This window comes from Rhinopithecus roxellana, chromosome 16 (genome assembly GCF_007565055.1).
Source record: "Rhinopithecus roxellana isolate Shanxi Qingling chromosome 16, ASM756505v1, whole genome shotgun sequence".
Classification (NCBI taxonomy): domain Eukaryota; kingdom Metazoa; phylum Chordata; class Mammalia; order Primates; family Cercopithecidae; genus Rhinopithecus; species Rhinopithecus roxellana.
The window spans coordinates 20058783-20078155 of NC_044564.1; the positions used below are offsets into that span (position 1 = coordinate 20058783).

The 19373-nt window shown below is 49.5% G+C and overlaps 1 protein-coding gene across 1 annotated transcript in view; it reads right to left on the reverse strand.

The window, feature by feature from the left end:
• The window catches only part of TMOD1 (tropomodulin 1), a 92046-nt gene that overhangs the window by 18740 nt on the left and 53933 nt on the right, over positions 1-19373 (reverse strand). The window contains exons 5-8 of the mRNA XM_030920325.1: positions 12842-12931; positions 11490-11620; positions 9702-9809; positions 6306-6449 (exon numbers count right to left, since the gene is read on the reverse strand). Of these exons, the coding sequence (XP_030776185.1) occupies positions 6306-6449; positions 9702-9809; positions 11490-11620; positions 12842-12931 (473 nt within the window). The remainder of the gene's footprint in view (positions 1-6305; positions 6450-9701; positions 9810-11489; positions 11621-12841; positions 12932-19373) is intronic.

The window sequence follows — 19373 nt, forward strand, 5'->3', positions numbered from 1 at the left end:
AGATTTGCTTGAGAAGTAAATAAACCACTTGTGAATAAATATAACCTCATTATTAAAAATTCAAGTGATACTAACACAGATTGAGTAAAATAAAAGAGTCTCCCTCACCCCATTTATTCCCAGTCCCACCCCTTTCTGTAGAAGTAACCACCATGGTCAGTGAGTTGTGTTTCTATGCATGAAGTATATGACAGAAATGTACAGGGGTTTGTTTTGTTTTGTGGTACTTGTTTCTTCTTTAAATGAATTCATACTATACTTACTGTTCTGCAACTTGCCTTTTTCATTTTATTTTTATTTTTATTTATTTATTTATTTTTTTGGAGACAGGGTCTCACTCTGTTGCCCAGGCTAGAGTGCAGCAGTGCAAAGCAGTGCACTCATAGCTCACTACAGCCTCCGACTCCTGCGCTCAAGTGATCCTTCTGCTCAGCCTCCCAAGTAGCTAGGACTACAGCCATGTGCCACCATGCCTGGAGAATTTCCTTTATTTTTTTTTTAACAGAGATGGGGTCTTGCTATGTTGACCAGACTGGTCTTGAATTCCTGGTCTCTAGTGATCTCCCTCCTTGGACTCCCAAAGTGCTGGGATTACAGGTATGAGCTGTCATGCCCAGCCTGCCTTCTTCATTTAATATTTTACAGAGCTCTTTCCAAGTCAGTACACAGAGAATGACCTTATTCCTTCCATTGGCTTCACGGGATGCCCTGGTGTAGATGGATATTTAGGTTACTTCCGTTTTTTCCTGTTACAAACAACGTGGCAGTGGCAGGGGTGGGAGGGGGAATTCCTCAGGCTCCCCACGGAGATCAGAATGGCTGGGTTGAAAGATAGGCACTTCCAAATTAAAATTGAGACTGCTCTGCCTAAAGGATGTAAAAGTCGGCGTGCCCTTCAGCAGTGTGTGACAGCTGTGTGTCCTCACACCTTTACCGTGTCAGAGCATGACCCATCTGATGAGAAAGAGATCAGATTTGCTTTTGAACAAAATGACCAACCAGCACCTTAGGTGTTACAAGCTGTATCCTAGAGCCGGTAGCTCTGTGGCCCCCTTTCTAGCCAGAAGCACCAGGAACATGTGCTCACTTTGGATGTCAAATGTCCAAAGAATCTCACTTTAGACATTTGATGGGGCCAATTCTGGCCATTCCCAGATGATGTGGACAACTGGGAATACTTCAAAACACAACAGAAAGGAGCTCTCGGAATTATGTTGTCCAATTCCAGAGTCCCAAACCCTAATTGACATTAAAATTCCCTCCATCTCCCAGCTGTTTACACACCCCCAGGATTGGAACTCCTCCCCCTTTGAGGTACCTGCTCCATCCTGGGGTAGCTTTGCTAGTTACAGAGGTCTTTCTGGACAACTCCTGTGACACAAAATAATACAGATAATTCTTACTATGATAACTTAATATCTGCAAAATTCTTTGATCGTCCTCCCTCCAAAAGGTGGTGCCTGATTTCCTTCCCCTTGAGTGTGGGTTGTGCTTTGTGACTCACTTTTAATAAATAGAATATGGTGGAAATGACTTTGCGTAACTTCTGAGGCTGGGTCATAAAACGCATTTGAGGCTTTCTTCTTTCTCTGCCTTGACTCGCTCATTCTGGGAGAAGTTAGCTGCCATATTGTGAGGACATTCCAACAGCCCTAGGCCGGGTGCACACAACAAGGTGCTGAGGTCTCCTGCCCATGCCATGAGGGAGCCACGGTGGAAGCAGTTCTTCCACCTTGGGTCATGTGCTCTGGGCGAAGTCAGCCGGCCACACTGCTCCTGGATTCCTGGCCCTCAGAAATGGTGAGTTAATACATGTTTATTGTTGTTTTATGCCAGGACTCTGAGGCTGTTTAAGTTGCTATATTTGGGGATAATTTGTTACACAGCTACAGATAACTGATACACTCACAATGTTGAGTAAAAAAGGCCAGACACAAATTATCCAATCTGGGAAAACAAGACAGCACAATCCATCTACTTTAACTTATCTTCAAAATATTACGTACATCCTCATTGTCAAATATTGGAATAAAAAGTGGGGAAGCGGCCACTACCCCAGACATTATACATATTCTCATTTGTGGGGCTCACCCCAGGCCTTGTCTGGCCTGGGGAGCAGGGTCCCCCTGTGCCCTGGGGGTCCTGGGGAAGAGCAGCTCTGTGGGGATTTTGGAGAATTTGGTGAGAGCAGCAGAGAAGCCATGCATGGAGATGGCCTGCTTGGCCTGGGCCGGGCCTGCAGGCTCCCTCGGGGCCCACAGGGTCTCTCCCATCCATCCATCAGTGCAGCCAGGATACTGCAGCTCCAACCCAGCTCTGCCACTAACCTGGCCCGTGGCCTCGGGCTAGTCCCATCCCTTCTCTCATCCTCAGCCTCCCTGCCTGTGAAAGGAGGACTGGGCTAGACGTCGTCTCAGTGCCTTCTGGCTCTGGGGCCTGCTCTGCCCTTTTCCAATTCATCGTGGTCTTGGCGCAATTGCAGGCGGCAACAGAACATTGCTGGAGATAGACTCTTTGAGTCAACAAACAGCTTCAAAGTCCTGGTTCCCAAACTGCGTCCTGAGCCAGCACCGTGTCACCCTGGGCAGAACTCCCCAAGTCCCTTTCCCTGGCCGTATAAGGAGAAAAAAGGACAGAGACTTGCTGCCACAGGTTATAAGCACAGGACTGAGGAAAAAGCTCCCGTCTCCGAGGACCTCGGTGACTAACCAGAAATGAGGAATAAAGGAATAAATCAAATGCCACTCACCACCTCCTCTGTGTCACACTGCCCTGCCTCCCCCCAGTGGGGCTGGGACACCTGAAGGGGAGGCACAGGTGGCCTCCTCCTGAGCCTGAGTCAGCAGAGGCCCCTCCCTGAGACCTGCCTTCAGCCCCTCCCCTGCTGGACCCAACTCCAGTTAGGCAGGAGCACCTCCCCACAGCCCCCTGGTCCTGGGGGCCATAGCCCCTGGCTGATCTCCTGGGCCCTGATACCCTCTCCTTGCCCCCAGTCCCCTCCCATCCAGCTGGAACCATCTTCCCAGAGCACAGCCACAGCCCACTTTCCCTAAACCTACCCATTCAAAGCTCTCTGACTTCTAATCCCCTTTCTGGCTTTCCTCTGGGGGTACTGTGAGCCTGTGTGGATGGGCTCCATGGCTTTCCCCACTCCTCTCTGCACCTGGGATGCCATGGCCTCCATGTCACCTGAGATACTTTTCACCCTGTGGGTGGGAAGTCAGGGTTAATCTCAAAATCTGCCTCCTCCAAGCAACCCTCCCTGATCCCTATTCCTGACTGAGACTGCTCCCTCTGATGGACCTCACAGCCCACTGTCTGGCTGCTGGAGCACCTGGTATGATGGTCATTTCTGCAAACATCTTTCCTCCCATCTAGTGAGGAAATTTCTGGAGGGCAGACCTGGAGCCTCAGTCCCACACACAGCCCAGCACAGTCCTGGCAAGCAGCCAGCATTCATCAGAATGTCGAGATGAACCAGAAAAGAGGCTCATTGGATGGGGGTGGTGCTGACCAGTGCTCAGGCCCCAGGCCAGAGGACAGATGAGAAAAGCTAGGCTGACATCACATGAAACTACAGCTGCTTCAAGAACCCAGACAGGCATAGCATTATACATGGACTCTGGGGTCACACAGACCTGGGTTTGAATCTTGCCCCTCTTGCTTCTTGTGTGGCCTTGGGCAGGCTGCATAGCCTGCCTGGCACTCAGTTTCCTCATCTGTGATATGGGGATGGGTTGTAATGCCACTTACAGAGTCTTTGTGAACATTAAATTAGATAATAGACACAAAGTACCCAGTCCGGTTTTGGCTCATGATAACCTGCTCAGGAAATCAACTGTTAGAATAGCGTGTGAATCCCCTAGATCACCTTCCCAGTAATTCTAGAAGTTAACAACTTCAGAGTTTACATCTGTTATCTCCTTAGAAGCAGAGATTCTTATAATCCCCATTTTACAAGCAAGGAAAGTGAGGCTCAAGGAAGTGAATGTTTTTGAACCCGGGTGTTCAGCTAAGGCAAGGGCAATGGTTAGCATGGGCCCCATCTTGGACTCTGGGGGGATAGCGTGTGGAGGGAAGGGGCAACTCCCTGGCAGCTGCCACCACAGTGACCTGAAGCCAGTGATCCCAGTCCTCTTTGGCTGCCATTCTGCCCTGGGAGTTAAGTTTCAGCTGACTATGGGTAGACCCTGACTTCCTGCCAGGCCAGGCCGGGATTCACATGAGTAGCCAATCCCAGGGCCTGGCCCAGAGCTGCTGCCAAGCATGCTGCATGCCTTTGTTCCATCTGCTCTGCCCCTCTTGCCTCCAATGGTGCAGAGTCAGCAATGGCTAAGGGAGGGCGCAGAAGGGGTAGGGGTAAGGATGGCCTGAGAATGAGCGAGGCAGCAGCAAGACCACCGGCACGCGAGAGATGCAAGGAGTCCAATGCAACAAATGCACGTGACACAGCTGCTGCCAGCTCATGTGACTGCTTTATATAAACTAGAAAAAGTGCCCTCTCTGGGTGAACAAAGCCCCATACTGAGGCACACAGCTCGGAGAGTGGATTCCGGGTTGAATTTTGCTCTCTGCTGCCTCATTGTGCTGTGAACAATATGCACGACCATCCAGGGCAAACTAACTTACCAGGCACCCTTGAAGGGCGAGGTCCTGAGTGGGGCACTGAGATAAGGAGATGCCTCAGACATAGCACCAGCTTCTGGGAAGCTCAAGGGAAGCCACGGTGCTAGGGGAGCCCAGAGGAAGAGGTATCTAACTCTCTTTGGGCAGAGGTTTGGAGGAGCTATGGCAGACTAGTGGGAGAAGACAGTAGTAACCCGGATCTCAAAGAAAAAAAAAAGCCCTGATGCATGATGTGCCTATTTGCCAATTTCCATAGTGTAAATACTCCCACCTGATGTGCCATCGTTGGTCTCGGGAAGAGATATCCACAATCAGCTCTTGCAAGCTGGTTCAAGCTGTCTCTAGAACACCACTAAGATAAAGAGAAGCCTCAACTAAACCCAGAAGGCAGAGAAGAGGGTAGAGGCAGGGGAGGACATTCCACAAGGAGGAAAAGGCATGGAGGCATGAAAGTGAGTGGGGAGCAAGTTGTGAATGGGTTTGAAAGGGTTATGGTTGGGGAAGGGACGCTCAAAGTCTTCTGGAAGTTGGTAATGTTTTGTTTCTTGACCTGGACAGGGGTTACATGCCTGTTTTGATTCCTTAAGTTATGCATTTAAGTTTTATGCAGTTTTCTGTATGTTTGCCATATTTTACAATAAAAAAGTTAAAAACTTGTGACAGTCTCACTCAGGTATAACCACTGTTTAGAATTTTGTAATATTTCATTCCAATCTTTTTCTCATGCATACATTTATACAACCATTCAGCAAAAAATTTCATGTAGTGGAAAAAAACAACTGAGTCCCCATTCATAAAAAAGAAAGCATTTTAACATCAGAAGCAACATGCTACACTGGAAGAAGTGCGAGTTTTAGAGTCAAGGAGACCTGGATTCAAATCCTGCTTCCTAAATGCTGACCCTATGACCCTAAAAAAGGGGCTTATCTTTGGCCTGTCTGGACTGTTTTCTGAAAACTGAGACTGATGATACCCACATTCTGTAGCGTTGTTGTGAAGATCAAAGATGACGGATGTCAGATGTGTAGCTCAGAGCCTGGCCCACAGGAGACCCTCAACACATGTAACATATAAGATATTGTTATTAGCATCCTCTTAGAAAGTCAGAGTTGAAAGAGTGGCTCTGCAGATAAATGACTGACCCACAGAAGTTACAGAGAAACAGTAACTCCATAAGAATAAAGACAAACTGGAATTTGCTTAGAGAGTAATCTGAATGGTGAGGAAACTCAAAAGCCCCACTGAATGGGGGCGAATGAAGAAAACTGGGATTCTAACCTGGAGAAGGAGAGCTTAGTGGTTCATGAGATCTGTGCAACAGATGTTGCACAGAAAACAGAGCTAAGCCCAACAAACAGGACTTACAGGGAGCTGACTTCTACTGGATATAAGGAAGAATGTGTTCATTGCCTAAGAATGGAAGTGATGATGTTGGTAAGAAGTGTGTCCCCCATCATAAGAGGGACTCAAGCAGAACTGGAAGAGCACACAGTGGGAGCCATGAAGAAGGAAGGTGAGCATGATAGAGGGTTTGAACTTTGGGGACCTTGGAGGTGCCTCAAAGCTGGGCTCTGAGCTTCTATCATCAGCAATCTCAGCTCCATTCAGCAGCATGGGAAAACTGCAGGCCAGCGAGCTGCATGTAGTAACAGAGCGGAGGAGACCCTTGCCCATCTCACCTGGTTGTCAATTTTCAGTTCCACCAGAGAAGTGTTGTATGGGAGGGCTTCCACCAGGCGCAGGATCCCAGTTCCAGAAATGAAGTTGGATTCCACATTCAGTGTCTTCAACACCTTGTTCTCCTTGAGCATCTCAGCAAGGGCCTTAAAGCACAAGAGAAAGCAAGGATACACATGAGTCACCCTGAGCAAGGCTGGAGGCCCCTCTGGGTAGGTCCTAAGACACCTAGGGGAACAGGAGGATGATCCCCACCACGTCCTTCACCAAGCACAACTCTGACTGTGTCTCTCCTCTCCTGCAACCCACCATGGCTCCCGATCCCCCGCAGGAGAATTCTATGCTGCTTAACCTACATCCAAAGCTTCTATGACCTGGGTCTACTCCCCTGTCCAGAATCAATTGTCACTGCTCCTCTTCAGTGGGGCTACTTGCAGCTCCCCATGCCTGCTCAGTGCTTTCCCACTTTGTCTCTGCCCTTTCTATCCCCCCCACCTGGAATTCCCTTCCCTTTCTGCTTCCCTGTCCAAGCTCTGCCCATCTTTCCAGGCCATTCTCAATGTCCCTTGCTCCAAGAGCTCTTGCTGACATTCCCCAGCTAGATGTAGCCTACCCTCTCGAATCCTCATAGAATGGAGCCGTACTTCCCTCATTATGGACCTTGGATTCCTCTGTTCGGAGTTGCTTTCACACCGGTGTTGCCTCTGCCATTAGACTATATACTCCCGGTGGGCTGAAAAGGCATCCTATCTATCCCATGTTGCCCACAGTACCCAGCACATAGTAGGCCTCAGGCATTGTTCATTGAGTGACCAGTGGAGTCTCAACCTCCCGTACATACTCCCCACTTGTCTCTTTATTGGCCTGTGGAAATTCCTTGGAGACATGGTTTTCTTTATCTGAGCATTATAGAGCGGAAGAGGGAAGCCTGGGAAACCATCCACTGGGCAAGTGACCAGGGCAAACTGGAGAAGAGGAGCTTAGGTGGCCCCTAGCACGGTTCAGAAGAACTCAGCCAGGGGGTGTAGATGACAATCAGAGCCTCTGAAGGAAATGAGGTAATTAGCAGTTGGTGGAAACGATGTGTCATGGAGGAAAACAGACACCAGCAGCGGATAGGACATACTGAGCAGTGGGCCCCACTGCCTGAAAGGACGCTCCGAGCCAGGAATGCCTACCCCATCGCCCCTGCCTTGCTGAGACCTGCTGAGAGGCTAGCTCCCAAAAGCCCTCTGTTTTGAAATCATCACCCCCCTCCTCAGTGCCCTTCACTTCAGTGTGCCCCTGGGATGGCATGTCAGCTTTCTCTATGATGGTGTCTCTGATTTGGCTGGTCCTCCTGAGGGAAAGGACCCAGCCAGAGTCTTCTCTGTATCCTCCACCAGAACCCTCCTACTCCCAGGAAAGGCCTGGCCTGGCTTAATCAAATCTAATTAAAAAACAAAAACAAAATAACAACCAGTAGGCAATCCGCTGGGCTGATCCAACTGGACATACTGGTGGCTGAGCAGGTCCTGGAGGCCCTGTCTTGCCAGGTGTTAACTCCTTGTATGCTGGGTCCCAGTGGAGGAACTGGGGCCCAGGAGAAAAGCTAAGGCAGGCAATGGGGGCACTGACAGAGCTCTGGCAGCCTGATTTACCAACTGGCCCAGAAGCATCTGAGTGTTCGACATGGGCATACTGGTATGCACGGGCTGATATCAGCTGTTGGTCTGGCAGAGTCCATGCCCAAAAAGCATTTGTGGACTTGAGCTGAGGGCCAGCGGGGACGTGTTTGGTTTCTGACCCATGACATAGTAGCATACAGGGCATGTGGCTTTGCCAGCTGTGTTCCTATGGGCAAGGAACCATGGAGATCTGAGGTCAGAGGTCATCAATCCAGAGGTTCCCCACTGACAGCAATGAGAGACTGTGAGCTATTTCTATTATTTCAAAAATATGAAAGAACGCTGTCCTACCTATTTTAAGAATCAGAAAAAAATTGATTGCTACAGAATGGTTAATTGCTAGCCCTGATAAATTAGCTTCTGCCCTTCTTGCAGGAATCTAGCTTTGCAGTAATCACACTGTACTGTTATCCTTCAGTTGTCTGCTTGGCCAAATGGACCAGAATCTTTATGAAAGTGGAAGCTGGCCGGGCGCGGTGGCTCAAGCCTGTAATCCCAGCACTTTGGGAGGCCGAGACGGGCGGATCACGAGGTCAGGAGATCGAGACCATCCTGGCTAACACAGTGAAACCCCGTCTCTACTAAAAATACAAAAACTAGCCGGGCGAGGTGGCGGGCGCCTGTAGTCCCAGCTACTCGGGAGGCTGAGGCAGGAGAATGGCGTAAACCCGGGAGGCGGAGCTTGCAGTGAGCTGAGATCCGGCCACTGCACTCCAGTCCGGGCGACAGAGCGAGACTCCGCCTCAAAAAAAAAAAAAAAAAAAAAAAAAGGAAAGTGGAAGCTGAGACTGTTCAGTCATAATTGCATTCCCAGAACCTAATTCAGTGTTGGACACAGGGAGACTCTTAATACATACGTGCTGGATGTTTAAAAAGAAGAGTTGATGGCTACTTCATAGTAAGTACAATTTAGTTTGATCAGAAATATCTTTTGAGACTTGGTAAAATAAAATTGGTCACTGGGACCTGCTGATGAAACCACTGTTTTTATTTTTTTAAATTTTTATTTATTTATTTATTTTTTTTGCGATGGAGCCTCGCTCTGTCGCCCAAGCTGGAGTACAGTGGTGCAATCTCGGCTCACTACAACCTCTGCTTCCTGGGCTCAAGCGCTTCCCCTGCCTCAGCTTCCTGAGTAGCTGGGATTACAGGCGTGCACCACCACACCCAGGTAATTTTTATACTTTTAGTAGAGACAGGGTTTCACCATATTGGCCAAGCTGGTCTCAAACTTCTGACCTCAAGTGATCCACCCATCTCGACCTCCCAAGGTGCTGGAATTGCAGGTGTGAGCCACAGCACCCAGCCAAAACCATTGATTTTAGAGATGGAGAAACTGAGGAACAGGGAAGGGCAGGCCCTTGTTCTAATATGATGTGCCGAGTGAAGAGAGAGACAGATGTGGGGGTCATGTGACTGCACTGGAATTGCAGGTCCACCTCTCACTTGCTGTGTGACTGGACAAAACAAGTTGCCTGACCTCTCTCAACCCTAGATTCTTTAAGTGCAAAGTGGGGAGACCTGCACATCTGAGACCAGAGGCAGTTGTGAGGATTGGCCAGGTGATGGCCATTCCCTCTACACCCCCTCATGGCTCCTGGTCCAGTGCCTTCCACCGTACCACATAGAGCTCTTTGTTAGTGGGATACAACCAGTCCTGAGGCCACATATTTCAACCCTTCTGTTTCAAGGCCCCCTATCCACAATGCAACAGAACATAAAGGTACATACATACGCCACAGGGTCATTACTCCGTGTCCCCACGATGCTGAACTTCTTCACATATGAGTTTTCTTTCAGGGCTTCTGCATATGCCTTGAGAGTGGGGATGGGGATATTCTGCACAAAGAAAGACAACAGAGAGAGTGATCAGAAGCCTCACCTGGGACAGGCTGAAGCAGGTGGATAAGCCTGATTCCTCACTGATTCCTGGCAAGTCTCTGGCCAAAAAGCTGAGTGGGCAAAAGATTCAGGCTTTGTCCCAGATGACTGAGATTTGGGGAGAACTTTCTGGTAAACAAATTTGGAAAATCCTCCCTGAAATTTTCAGATAAGACCTGTAACCTCTTTCTTTGTGCACTTGGGGTCCAGAGAAGAGGCAAAAATTAAGGCATGTAGTATTGTGCAAAGAGCTAGGACTGCGGGTGTGGGGAGGGGCTGGAACCTGGCTTTGGTCCCAGCGATCGGCCATGTTTCTGACTTGCTGTGTGTCTCTGTGAAAGCCTCTTCCCCTCTCTAGCCCTGTTTCTGGAAAACAGGTAAGGAGGTTGCATATGATGCTCTTTAAGAGACCTCTATCCCAGGGGGTCTCTGCTCTGGCTGCACATCAGAGACTCCTGGGGAACTTTTACAAAATGGTGATGCTTGGGCCGGCCCAGAACAACAGAATCAGAATCTCTAGGGTCGGGCCTGGGCATTGGTATGTATTTTTTAATCTTCTCAGGTGAAAACCACTGATCTGGTTCAACAGGCTCACAGTGCAGAGGGGAAACTGAGGCTCAGAAGAGGCTGGGGCCTCACAGGGGGATGCCATCCCTCATGCGGCCCTGAGGCAGCATTTGCTGCCAGCGTGCAGCATTCTCAATTGTGCCAATGTCTCCTACTGGGCATATGAAAGCAAACATGGCTGTGTTTTTACCAATCTCATTTCAGAGCGTCACTTTAGCTCCCGTGGGAGCAGAGCATGGGGAGGCCAGGTGGGGGTGAACACTAGGGCATAGGTTTCCAATCTGATGGTGCTGTGGGGCTGGCAGCTGCTTAAAAGAAAGTGGAGAAGGAAAGAAATGGAACAGGCACATGGGAGGCTGGCTTCTAGTCTTACCCTCACCCCCTCCCAGAACTAATCCGCTGTTCTCCGGGCAGAGCAGGTGGGTGGGCAGCTGCATTTGTCTCTGAATTCTTCCTGTGGCAGCCTGTTCAGGGTGGGACTGCCTGCCTACCTGTCCCTCCCCTACCCTGGGATCATATAAGGAAATGTCCACAGAGAAAAGGGCAGATAGCTTGGGATATTGCTTTAGACATTTTGGTCAAGAGCTCCCTTCTGTGGCTGTAAAACGAGGCTGAATATGAATGTGATATAGCAGCAGCAATGGTACAGGGGAAGGACCTGCCCAGGGCCTGTGTTACCCCCGAGCCTAGTGGGCACTGGACTTTTCCAGCCTTGAGATCCCGTGCAGCAGCGTGTGTCTGACTCATGATTTTATCTCGGAGAATCTCTCAGTGTTTTGAATAACGTGGCAGGTTTCCAGATCGAAGCCGGGTTGGCCCATGCGAAACATCTGGGCCTGATATCATCCTCAGAAAGAAACCAGGACTGCCAGATGCACTTGTTTACACTGCCCACTCTCTTAAAGGCTCCCATTTGCAAAGGTTTTGTCCCTATTCCTGATGCAGAAGCACCCAGAGTCCAAACAGGACCTTGTTTACTCTGCACAGCCAACCCTGGACCACTTGCGTTTGGGTGACATGGTCCCCCCTCCCCCACCCACATGCAGGTAAAGTGAAATAAATGGACCTTACCCGGATATTATTGAGGTTAACTTCTTCAAGTTTTGGGTCGTTGTTCTTTATCCGTTCCAGCGTTTCCTCTACGTCTGTTGAATTTGGTTCTTCGTCAGGCACAGGCTTGTATTGTGTGGGTTTAATCACACCTAGAGTGACCAATAAAAGGGAGGTGGCTCACAGAAACAAGGGGCTCACTTTCTGCCAACACAAAGATACTCTGGAAAGGAGCATGTGCAGACTTAGGGCACATGAAGGCTGCACATCGCAAGGACTGGGTGGGGGTAGGGGGCACCACTCAGAAGAAGCCCCGCAAGGGAGCCAGGAGGCTGGGGTTCTACTTGGACTCTGCCTTTGACGTGCTGCAAGAACTGGGTGAATTACTGACACTCTCTGAACCTTGGGTCTTCATCTGTAAAGCAGGGCTAGTCATTTTACCGGGGCTTATGACCTCAGTGGGCTCCTGGGAGGCTAAGATGAAGCCCGGATGGGAAAGAAATGCATCAATCTTCCAGAGGGAGGAATAATTATATTTTGGCAGCCTCATTTCTGTTTTCTGTTTGGGGCCAAAATGCCAGCTTTGGAACAATGCAGTGGAGTAATTAAGGCAATGCAATATTGGCACAGGAAAGGACAAAAGGACTCATGAAACAGAGGAGGCACTTAGAAACAGACCCATGTGGGTGATAAAGGCTGGGGCCCAAACCAGTGGTGAAAGGATAAAGCTTGCAAGGAATGGTATTGGGACCACTGGATATCAATTCACAACCTGAAAGTTTGATCTCATCCCACAGCACACACAAACATGAACTCCAGGTAGATTAAGAAGTTGAATATAAGGCCAGGTGTGGTGGCTTATGTCTGTAATCCCAGCACTTTGGGAGGCTGAGGCAGGAGGATCGCTTGAGTCCAGGAGTTCGAGACCAGCCTGGGCAACGGTATGACCTCATCTCCGTACAAAATAAACAAAATTAGCCAGGCATGCTGGCATACGCCTGTAGCCTCAGCTACTCAGGAGGCAGAGGTGGGAAGATCGCTTAAGCCCAGGAGATCCAGGCTGCAGTGAGCCAAGATTGTGCCACTGCACTCCAGCCTGGCTGACAGAGCAAGACCCTGTCTAAAAAAACAAAACGTTGAATATAAAAAGCAAATCTCTAAAACGTTTAGAGGAAAATATAGGAGAACATTTCTATAATATTGGGATAGAGAAGGCCTCTGTAAACAAGACACAAATCACGGGAGACTCCAAGGAAAAGATGAACAGATTTGGCTACATAACGTGTTAAAACTTCTGCAACGAGCCAGAGAACATCAGTGAGTGAAGGAAGCAAGAAGCATGAGGTCCCTCCAGGGGGTGGGTGCATACTCACTGTTGAGCCCCTCCTTGTTCATGATGGAGCTGCTGCTCAGGGCTTGGTAGTACTGCTGGTTGCTCATGAGCGTGTGCATGCCCAGGATCGCTGCAGGGACAAGGGAAGGGTTTGTGATGCGCCTCTGCAGACAGAAGAGCCTCCTAGGGACCCACACCCAAACCCCGGAAACTCTGGCTCACAAAGGTGGCAAGAAACACTTGCACGAAAACTTCAACATTTTATTTTACTTTTACTCTCCCCTCTATTGATGTGACTCTGAAATCCCCAGCTCCAGCCCAGGCTGCTCTGCCCCTGGCCTCTGATTCCCTGATGTCCTGCTGGCACATCCAGCTTAACGTGGCCAAACCAGAATGGCTCTTTCCAGCGACAGCCTCTTTCTGTAGAAGGCTCTCTTTCCATCTTGTCATCCTGCCTGTCCCTCAGGGTAAAACCCCAGGGTATGTGGCACCTTCTCCTCACAAGCCCATTTGACCATCCCAGTGTCTCTGAGATCTGTCTCCCTCCCATCCCATCATCTCCATCCTAGTGGAGGCCTGATCATTCCTCGGCTGTATTGTCACAGCTGTGTCATCACTGGTGTCCTGGTCTTGGCCTTTTCCTATCCTCTACCTCCCAGCATGCAGCACAGAGCAGTTGGAAAGGTCTTTCTGGAAATGCCAACCTGACCTCATTGCTCCCACGCTCAGCCATTCTTTCATCCATTCATTTTTTCAACATATAATGAGGCCCACCCCAGCATTGTGTGCCAGGCTCTGGTGGGGACAGCGGAGAAAAAGAAAGACTGGGTCTCCATTCATGGAGCTGAAAGTATGCTGGGGGAGAGAGGAGCCAAGCGAGTTTCCGCACAATGAAAAACCAGCGCAGGATATGGTGAGTGTGGCAGAGGAAAAGTTCAGTCCTAAGACAGCATAAAAGAGGAACTTGGGATGGGAAGGAGGAGTAAGTGTTGGTCAAGTTAAGAGAAGGGCTATATAGAACATTCCAGGCAGAGGAATGCAGGTGGGAAAGCCTCGAGGTTCAGAGAGTGGCAGGCCAGAGAGGTCAGGCATCTCCAGAAAGACTTTTCCAGCTGTTCTGTGCTGCATATTGGGAGGTGGACAGTAGGAAGAGGCCAAGGCCAGGACACCAGTGATGACACAACTGTGACAATCACTGCTGGGGGAAACAGGATGGAAGCTCGATATGCGGCGGTAATAATCACAAGCATGGCAACGCCACCGCTCTCACTAAGCACATGCTTGGTGCCAGGGAAGACACTTTATATCCATCATTCCCAATTTGGTTGCACACTGGAATTACTTGGGGATCTGTCGAAATTCCTGATGCCCAGTCCCACCTCAGGCCAATTAACCTGAAATATCTGGGGATGGAGCTCAGGCACCTGCATTTTTAAAGCTCCCTGGATGGTTCCAACGAGCAGCCAAGGTTGAGAACCATTGCCTGACTCTCCCCTCCTTGATCTGCCCAATAACCCTCTGGAGTAGATTTTCTTCACCTAGGCAAGGTCAGAGTCTACAGGGTCTTCTAGGCTGAGTAAGGAGTTCGGGGGTCTTTTCCTAGGAACAGCCTGAGAAGCCATCGAAGGCTTGAGCAGGAAGTGGGATGGTCTGACCTGAGTTCTGACTACTGTGTTGAGAACTGACTACAGAGGGGAGAGATGGACGTGGCTGCAGAGCCGTGAGGCTGTTGCAGCTGTCCAGATGGGAGAGCGGTGACTTGTAGAGCCAAGTCCAAATCCAGAGCCTGGCTTCACAGGCCCTCCCTGGGCCCGTCCCACCTCAACAGTGTTGTTGCACTCCCCCTCTCAACAGCTTCTCTGCTCCAGCTACACAAACAGTCCCTGCTCATAGCTGCTCCTGCTTTTGCTAGTGCTCTCCCTTCTGCTGGTGATTCTCTGCACCCACTTGACTTGGAATTTTAGATAAACAACAATTTTTTTTTTTTTTTTTTGAGATGGAGTCTCACTCTGTCACCCAGGCTGGAGTGCAGTGACGTGATCTCGGCTCACTGCAAACTCCGCCTCCCGGGTTTAAGGAATTCTCTGCCTCAGCCTCCTGAGTAGCTGGGATTACAGGAGTGTGCCACCGCACCCAGCTAATTTTTGTATTTTTAGTAGAGACGGGGGTTTCGCTATCTTGGCCAGGTTGGTCTTGAACTCCTGACTTCTTGATCCACCCGCCTCGGCCTCCCAAAGTGCTGGGATTGCAGGCGTGAGCCACCTCACCTGGCCAACAACAAATTTTTTTTAGCTAAGTATGCCCCATTCAATATTGGGACATATTCATTGTTCTCTGAAATTTGAATTCAATTGAGTATCCTATATTTTATCTAACAACTCTACCTCCCTATCCTTCAAGACTGGGAGTAACTCTTCCTCCTCCAGGGAGTCTTCCTGGATTCCCCCTCTCCCTCTCTAGTCCTCCCACAGCACCTGGTGTATGCATCAGAGTCTATCTGGCATTAGATATAACTAGATACACCTGTGTTTCTGCTACTAGACTGTAGGCTTCTGGAGGTCAGACAAGGATATTCCCTCTTCCACCTCTCCCTGAATATGGTATTTGGCAAATATTTGGTGATGATTTTTAAAAAATACCCAAGTCATTTGATTAGATATGGTTTCCTGTTAGAGAGACAAATGGGAGCCCTTAATGAAGAGTCAGGAGACACAAGTTCCAGCCCTGACCATGCCCCTGATGTCAGTGTGACCTTGGGCAATTCCCCTCCCCTCTCTAGGCTTTAACCTCCTCTTTCCAATGAGAGGTTGAGACAAGACAAGTGGCTCTCTGTCAAGGCTGCACACATGGATCACACAGGGAGCTTTAAGACCATATCAGTGCCTCTCTCCATTCTGGACCAACCGATCAGAACCTCCGGATTTTTTTTTTTTTTTTTTTTTTTTTTTTAATTTTTGGGACAGAGTCTCGCTCTGTGGCACAGGCTGGAGTGCAGTGGCGCAATCTCGGCTCACTGCAACCTCCACCTCCTGGGCTCAAGCAATTCTGCCTCATCCTCCCAAGTAGCTGGGATTACAGACACGTGCCACCATGTCCAGCTAATTTTTGTATTTTTAGTAGAGATGGGGTTTCGCCATGTTGCCCAGGCTGGTCTTGAACTCCTGACCTCAAGTAATCCACCTGCCTTGGACTTCCAAAGTGCTGGGAATATAGGCATGAGCCACCATGCCCGGCCAATTTTTTTTTTTTTTTTTTTTCAAATCTCCTCAGGTGATTTTGTTGCTGAGTGAGAGTCAAAAACCACAAGATGAGATGATCTCAAAGTCCCTTCTGTTTCTCACATTCTAAGATTCTTCTCTGCTAAAATTAGACTTGCTTGTTCATCACTAAGAGAACTGGTGGGGAGAGAGGCATCTGCATTTTTTCAAGCTCTCAGGGTTTTAATTTAAGCTGCATCTACGTGGGCAACAGGAGCTGAGGCCCGAGTCAGCAGCAGGTGAATCAGATCACCACGAAGGAGTCCCATTCTGGGGCAGGCTCTCCAACTCCCACAGAGCAGCTCAAGGGGGTTCTGGGATGTGCTAGGTTTTAGGCTTGGAAACACAGTTCGTACAGGTTTTGGGGGATTATATAAAAGACGTAGCCTCATATGGCTGGCTGGTGTGGCTTAAAGTGGAGAGAGGTGGAAAATAGAAAGTGCCTTTGGCACACAGATGCCAGCTTCCTGTGATGGTCTAGAAAGAGGGATGGAGGTGGTGAAGTTATAAGAGACTGCCAGGAGACCAAGAGGAAGGAGACCTGTGTTTCAGTCTGAGCCTTGGTATGAATTTTCTGGGTAACCCTGTAGTCACTTCCTTTTTGGGGGCAGGGGGGGCTCAGTTTTCTCACTTGTAAAGTGGAGTGTTTGAACTGATCTCTTACCTACCCATAGGACTTAGCGACACAACAATTTCTTATGTTTTTATCCTGTTTGACTTTTACAGTAAGTATCCAGGGGCTGGGCATGGTGGCTCTCATGCCTGCAATCCCAGCACTTTGGGAGGCCGAGGTGGGTGGATCTCTTGAGGCCAGGAGTTCGAGACCAGCCAGACCAACATGGTAAAACCCTGTCTCTACTAAAAATACAAAAATTAGCAGGGCGTGGTGGTGCACACCTGTAATCCCAGCTACTTGGGAGGCTGAGGCAGGAGAATTGCTTGAACCTGGGAGGCGGAGGTTGCAGTGAGCCGAGATCGCGCCACTGCACTCCAGCCTGGGCAACAAAGTGAGACTCTGTCTAAAAACAAACACACACACAAACAAACAAACAGCATCCAGAGTAGCTGACGTGGACCCCCCATCCCCAACTTTTCCAGCAAACTCAAGACGGAAATGTTTTGCCAAAACCATACAGCAAGGACTCTCGTGGCTTTTAAGTTCGTATTCTCATTCACTAGCTCACTAGCAGTTCTAAGGTTCTAAAACTTCCCCTTGACTTTGGCATCTTAAGGACAGATAACATATATTCATTCTAGGAGGTGATTTATGTTAACAGCAGGGCTAAGAAGAAATAAAACAATTTTACAGCTCAGAGGAAATTAGAATTCCAAAAAGGAAGGATGAAAAGAAGAAAGGAGGGAAAGAGGAAGGAAGGAAAGAAGGAAGGGAAGGGCCCAGCTAGATTTCCATTGATGGGCAGAATGCCTGGGGCTAGTATTACCTCTGTCAGCCCTAGACACAAAATCGCGACTTTCCCTCTCACTTGGTTTTGTGCCACACTCCACATCACTAGGAATGAGTGACGGGAGAAAACGGCACATCAACATCGCCTGTTGCTTCATTCTTTGTAGATACTGGCAAGGCTGAATTTAGCACTGGGGAACTTGATTTTTTTTTTTTTTTTTTAAGTCTAGATCTTCCTCAAAACTCAAAAAGGACTATTTTTGAACTCTGAAAAAGAACATTGAGTTCTGTTTCCTCTCTCTGCCTTGGCAGAGTTCACTCATTTGGTAATTCCACTCAGGACGCGGGGAGATAACAGCACACGTCCCTGGCTCCTCCAGCTGCCAGCTGCTCGGGCTGGCTCTGGGCAGATGGCTGGAAGATGTTCTCCTGCATCCCAGGGACAGGTGGGAGAAACTGGCTCCAGTCCAGGACTTGGATGCAATTGAACTGCTCCTGGATAAGATACACCCTGCCACTGGTAGGGTGGCAGGACAGGTGCCTAAGCACACGGAAGCAGCCAGAAGCCAGGGGGTGGTCTGGCTAAGCCTGCCTCTGATAGCCGCAAGACCCCCAGGTTGCCAACTGCCCTTGGGGGTGAGTGGCCCGAGGCTGTCCTATCTAAAGGATGAGTCTCCCTACCCCACTTCCTTCCTGGGTCCTGCCCCATCTGAAGGGTCCCTAAAGGCCAGCCAGCATCACCTCCCTGGGTGTGCAGAGGAGGAACTGGGAATTTTAAGTGCTTGCTGACTCCCAGCAGCCTCTGATCTACAACCCAAGGCTATGTGCCAAGAACTTAGCCCTGCCAGGAACATGTGCACTCTGCTTGCCACCCAGCAGGGACACTTTTAATGTTGAAATCTACACGTTTAAGTGATAAAAGATTTTAAGGTTAAAAAAAAATGCATGTTTCTCCTCTGTCTTCCTCATCACCTCCTGGGCCTCTCAAAGGCAAGGACTGGCTCTGGTTCATCCTAGTATACAGTAGGAGTTCAATAATGTGCACTGGCTTAATGAGCAGTTAGGTGAATGCATGAGTGATGCACCTCACCTGTGTCAAACGTGAGTTAGGAGGGCACACCTGAGCATGCCCTCCAGGCTCCTACCATCACCAGATAGCAAGCTTGCCATGCTACTCTTGCAGAGCACACGTTTCAGAGGGGCCTGCCCTCCCCGGCCCGGAACCGCTGCTCCTGCCGCTCTCCAGCCCTGGACCTTCTCCGCACTTTCTCACTGCTACTCTTCTGCTCCTAAGCTCTTCTCCATAGCTCTTCCCTGGTCTCCCCCAGCCCTACCCCAAGTGCCCGCCTCACATACTGCACTGATTCTGTTCAGACGCTCATTCTCATTTGTCATTTCATACTTACCTGATGTTTGTTTAACGTAGACTCTGTGAGGGTAGAAATTGGGCTGTTTTCTTACCATTCTTTTCCCATGGCCTAGTCCAGAGACAATGGATGGCGCTGACTGCGTGTGTGAGTGAGCAAGCCAGAGCTGAGCTGATGGAAATGTTCCACCTGGGAGACAGGCCATACCACTCTCTGGTGGGCCTGCTCCGCCCAGCACCTCCAACACCATGTTCGAAGTCCAGCCTTCATCTCATGTGGAGTTTCTGAAGTCAGCTCTCGGCAGAGCACTCCTCATCAGCCACCCAGCCTGTTTTCTGTTGCCTCAGGCCAGAAAGCCTGGAACCATCTCAGCTGCTCAGCCTCTGAGCCGGCACTAGGAACAGCTGGGCTCTCGGTGAAGCTGCATCTCAGATGCAGTCCCACAGCTCTGCCCAGGCCTCGGCCTCATCCAGGGCCCGCCTCCTCCATTCGCCCATCCTGCAGAACACCCCTCCACTCCACTGAAACCCCTGCTCCCATCTA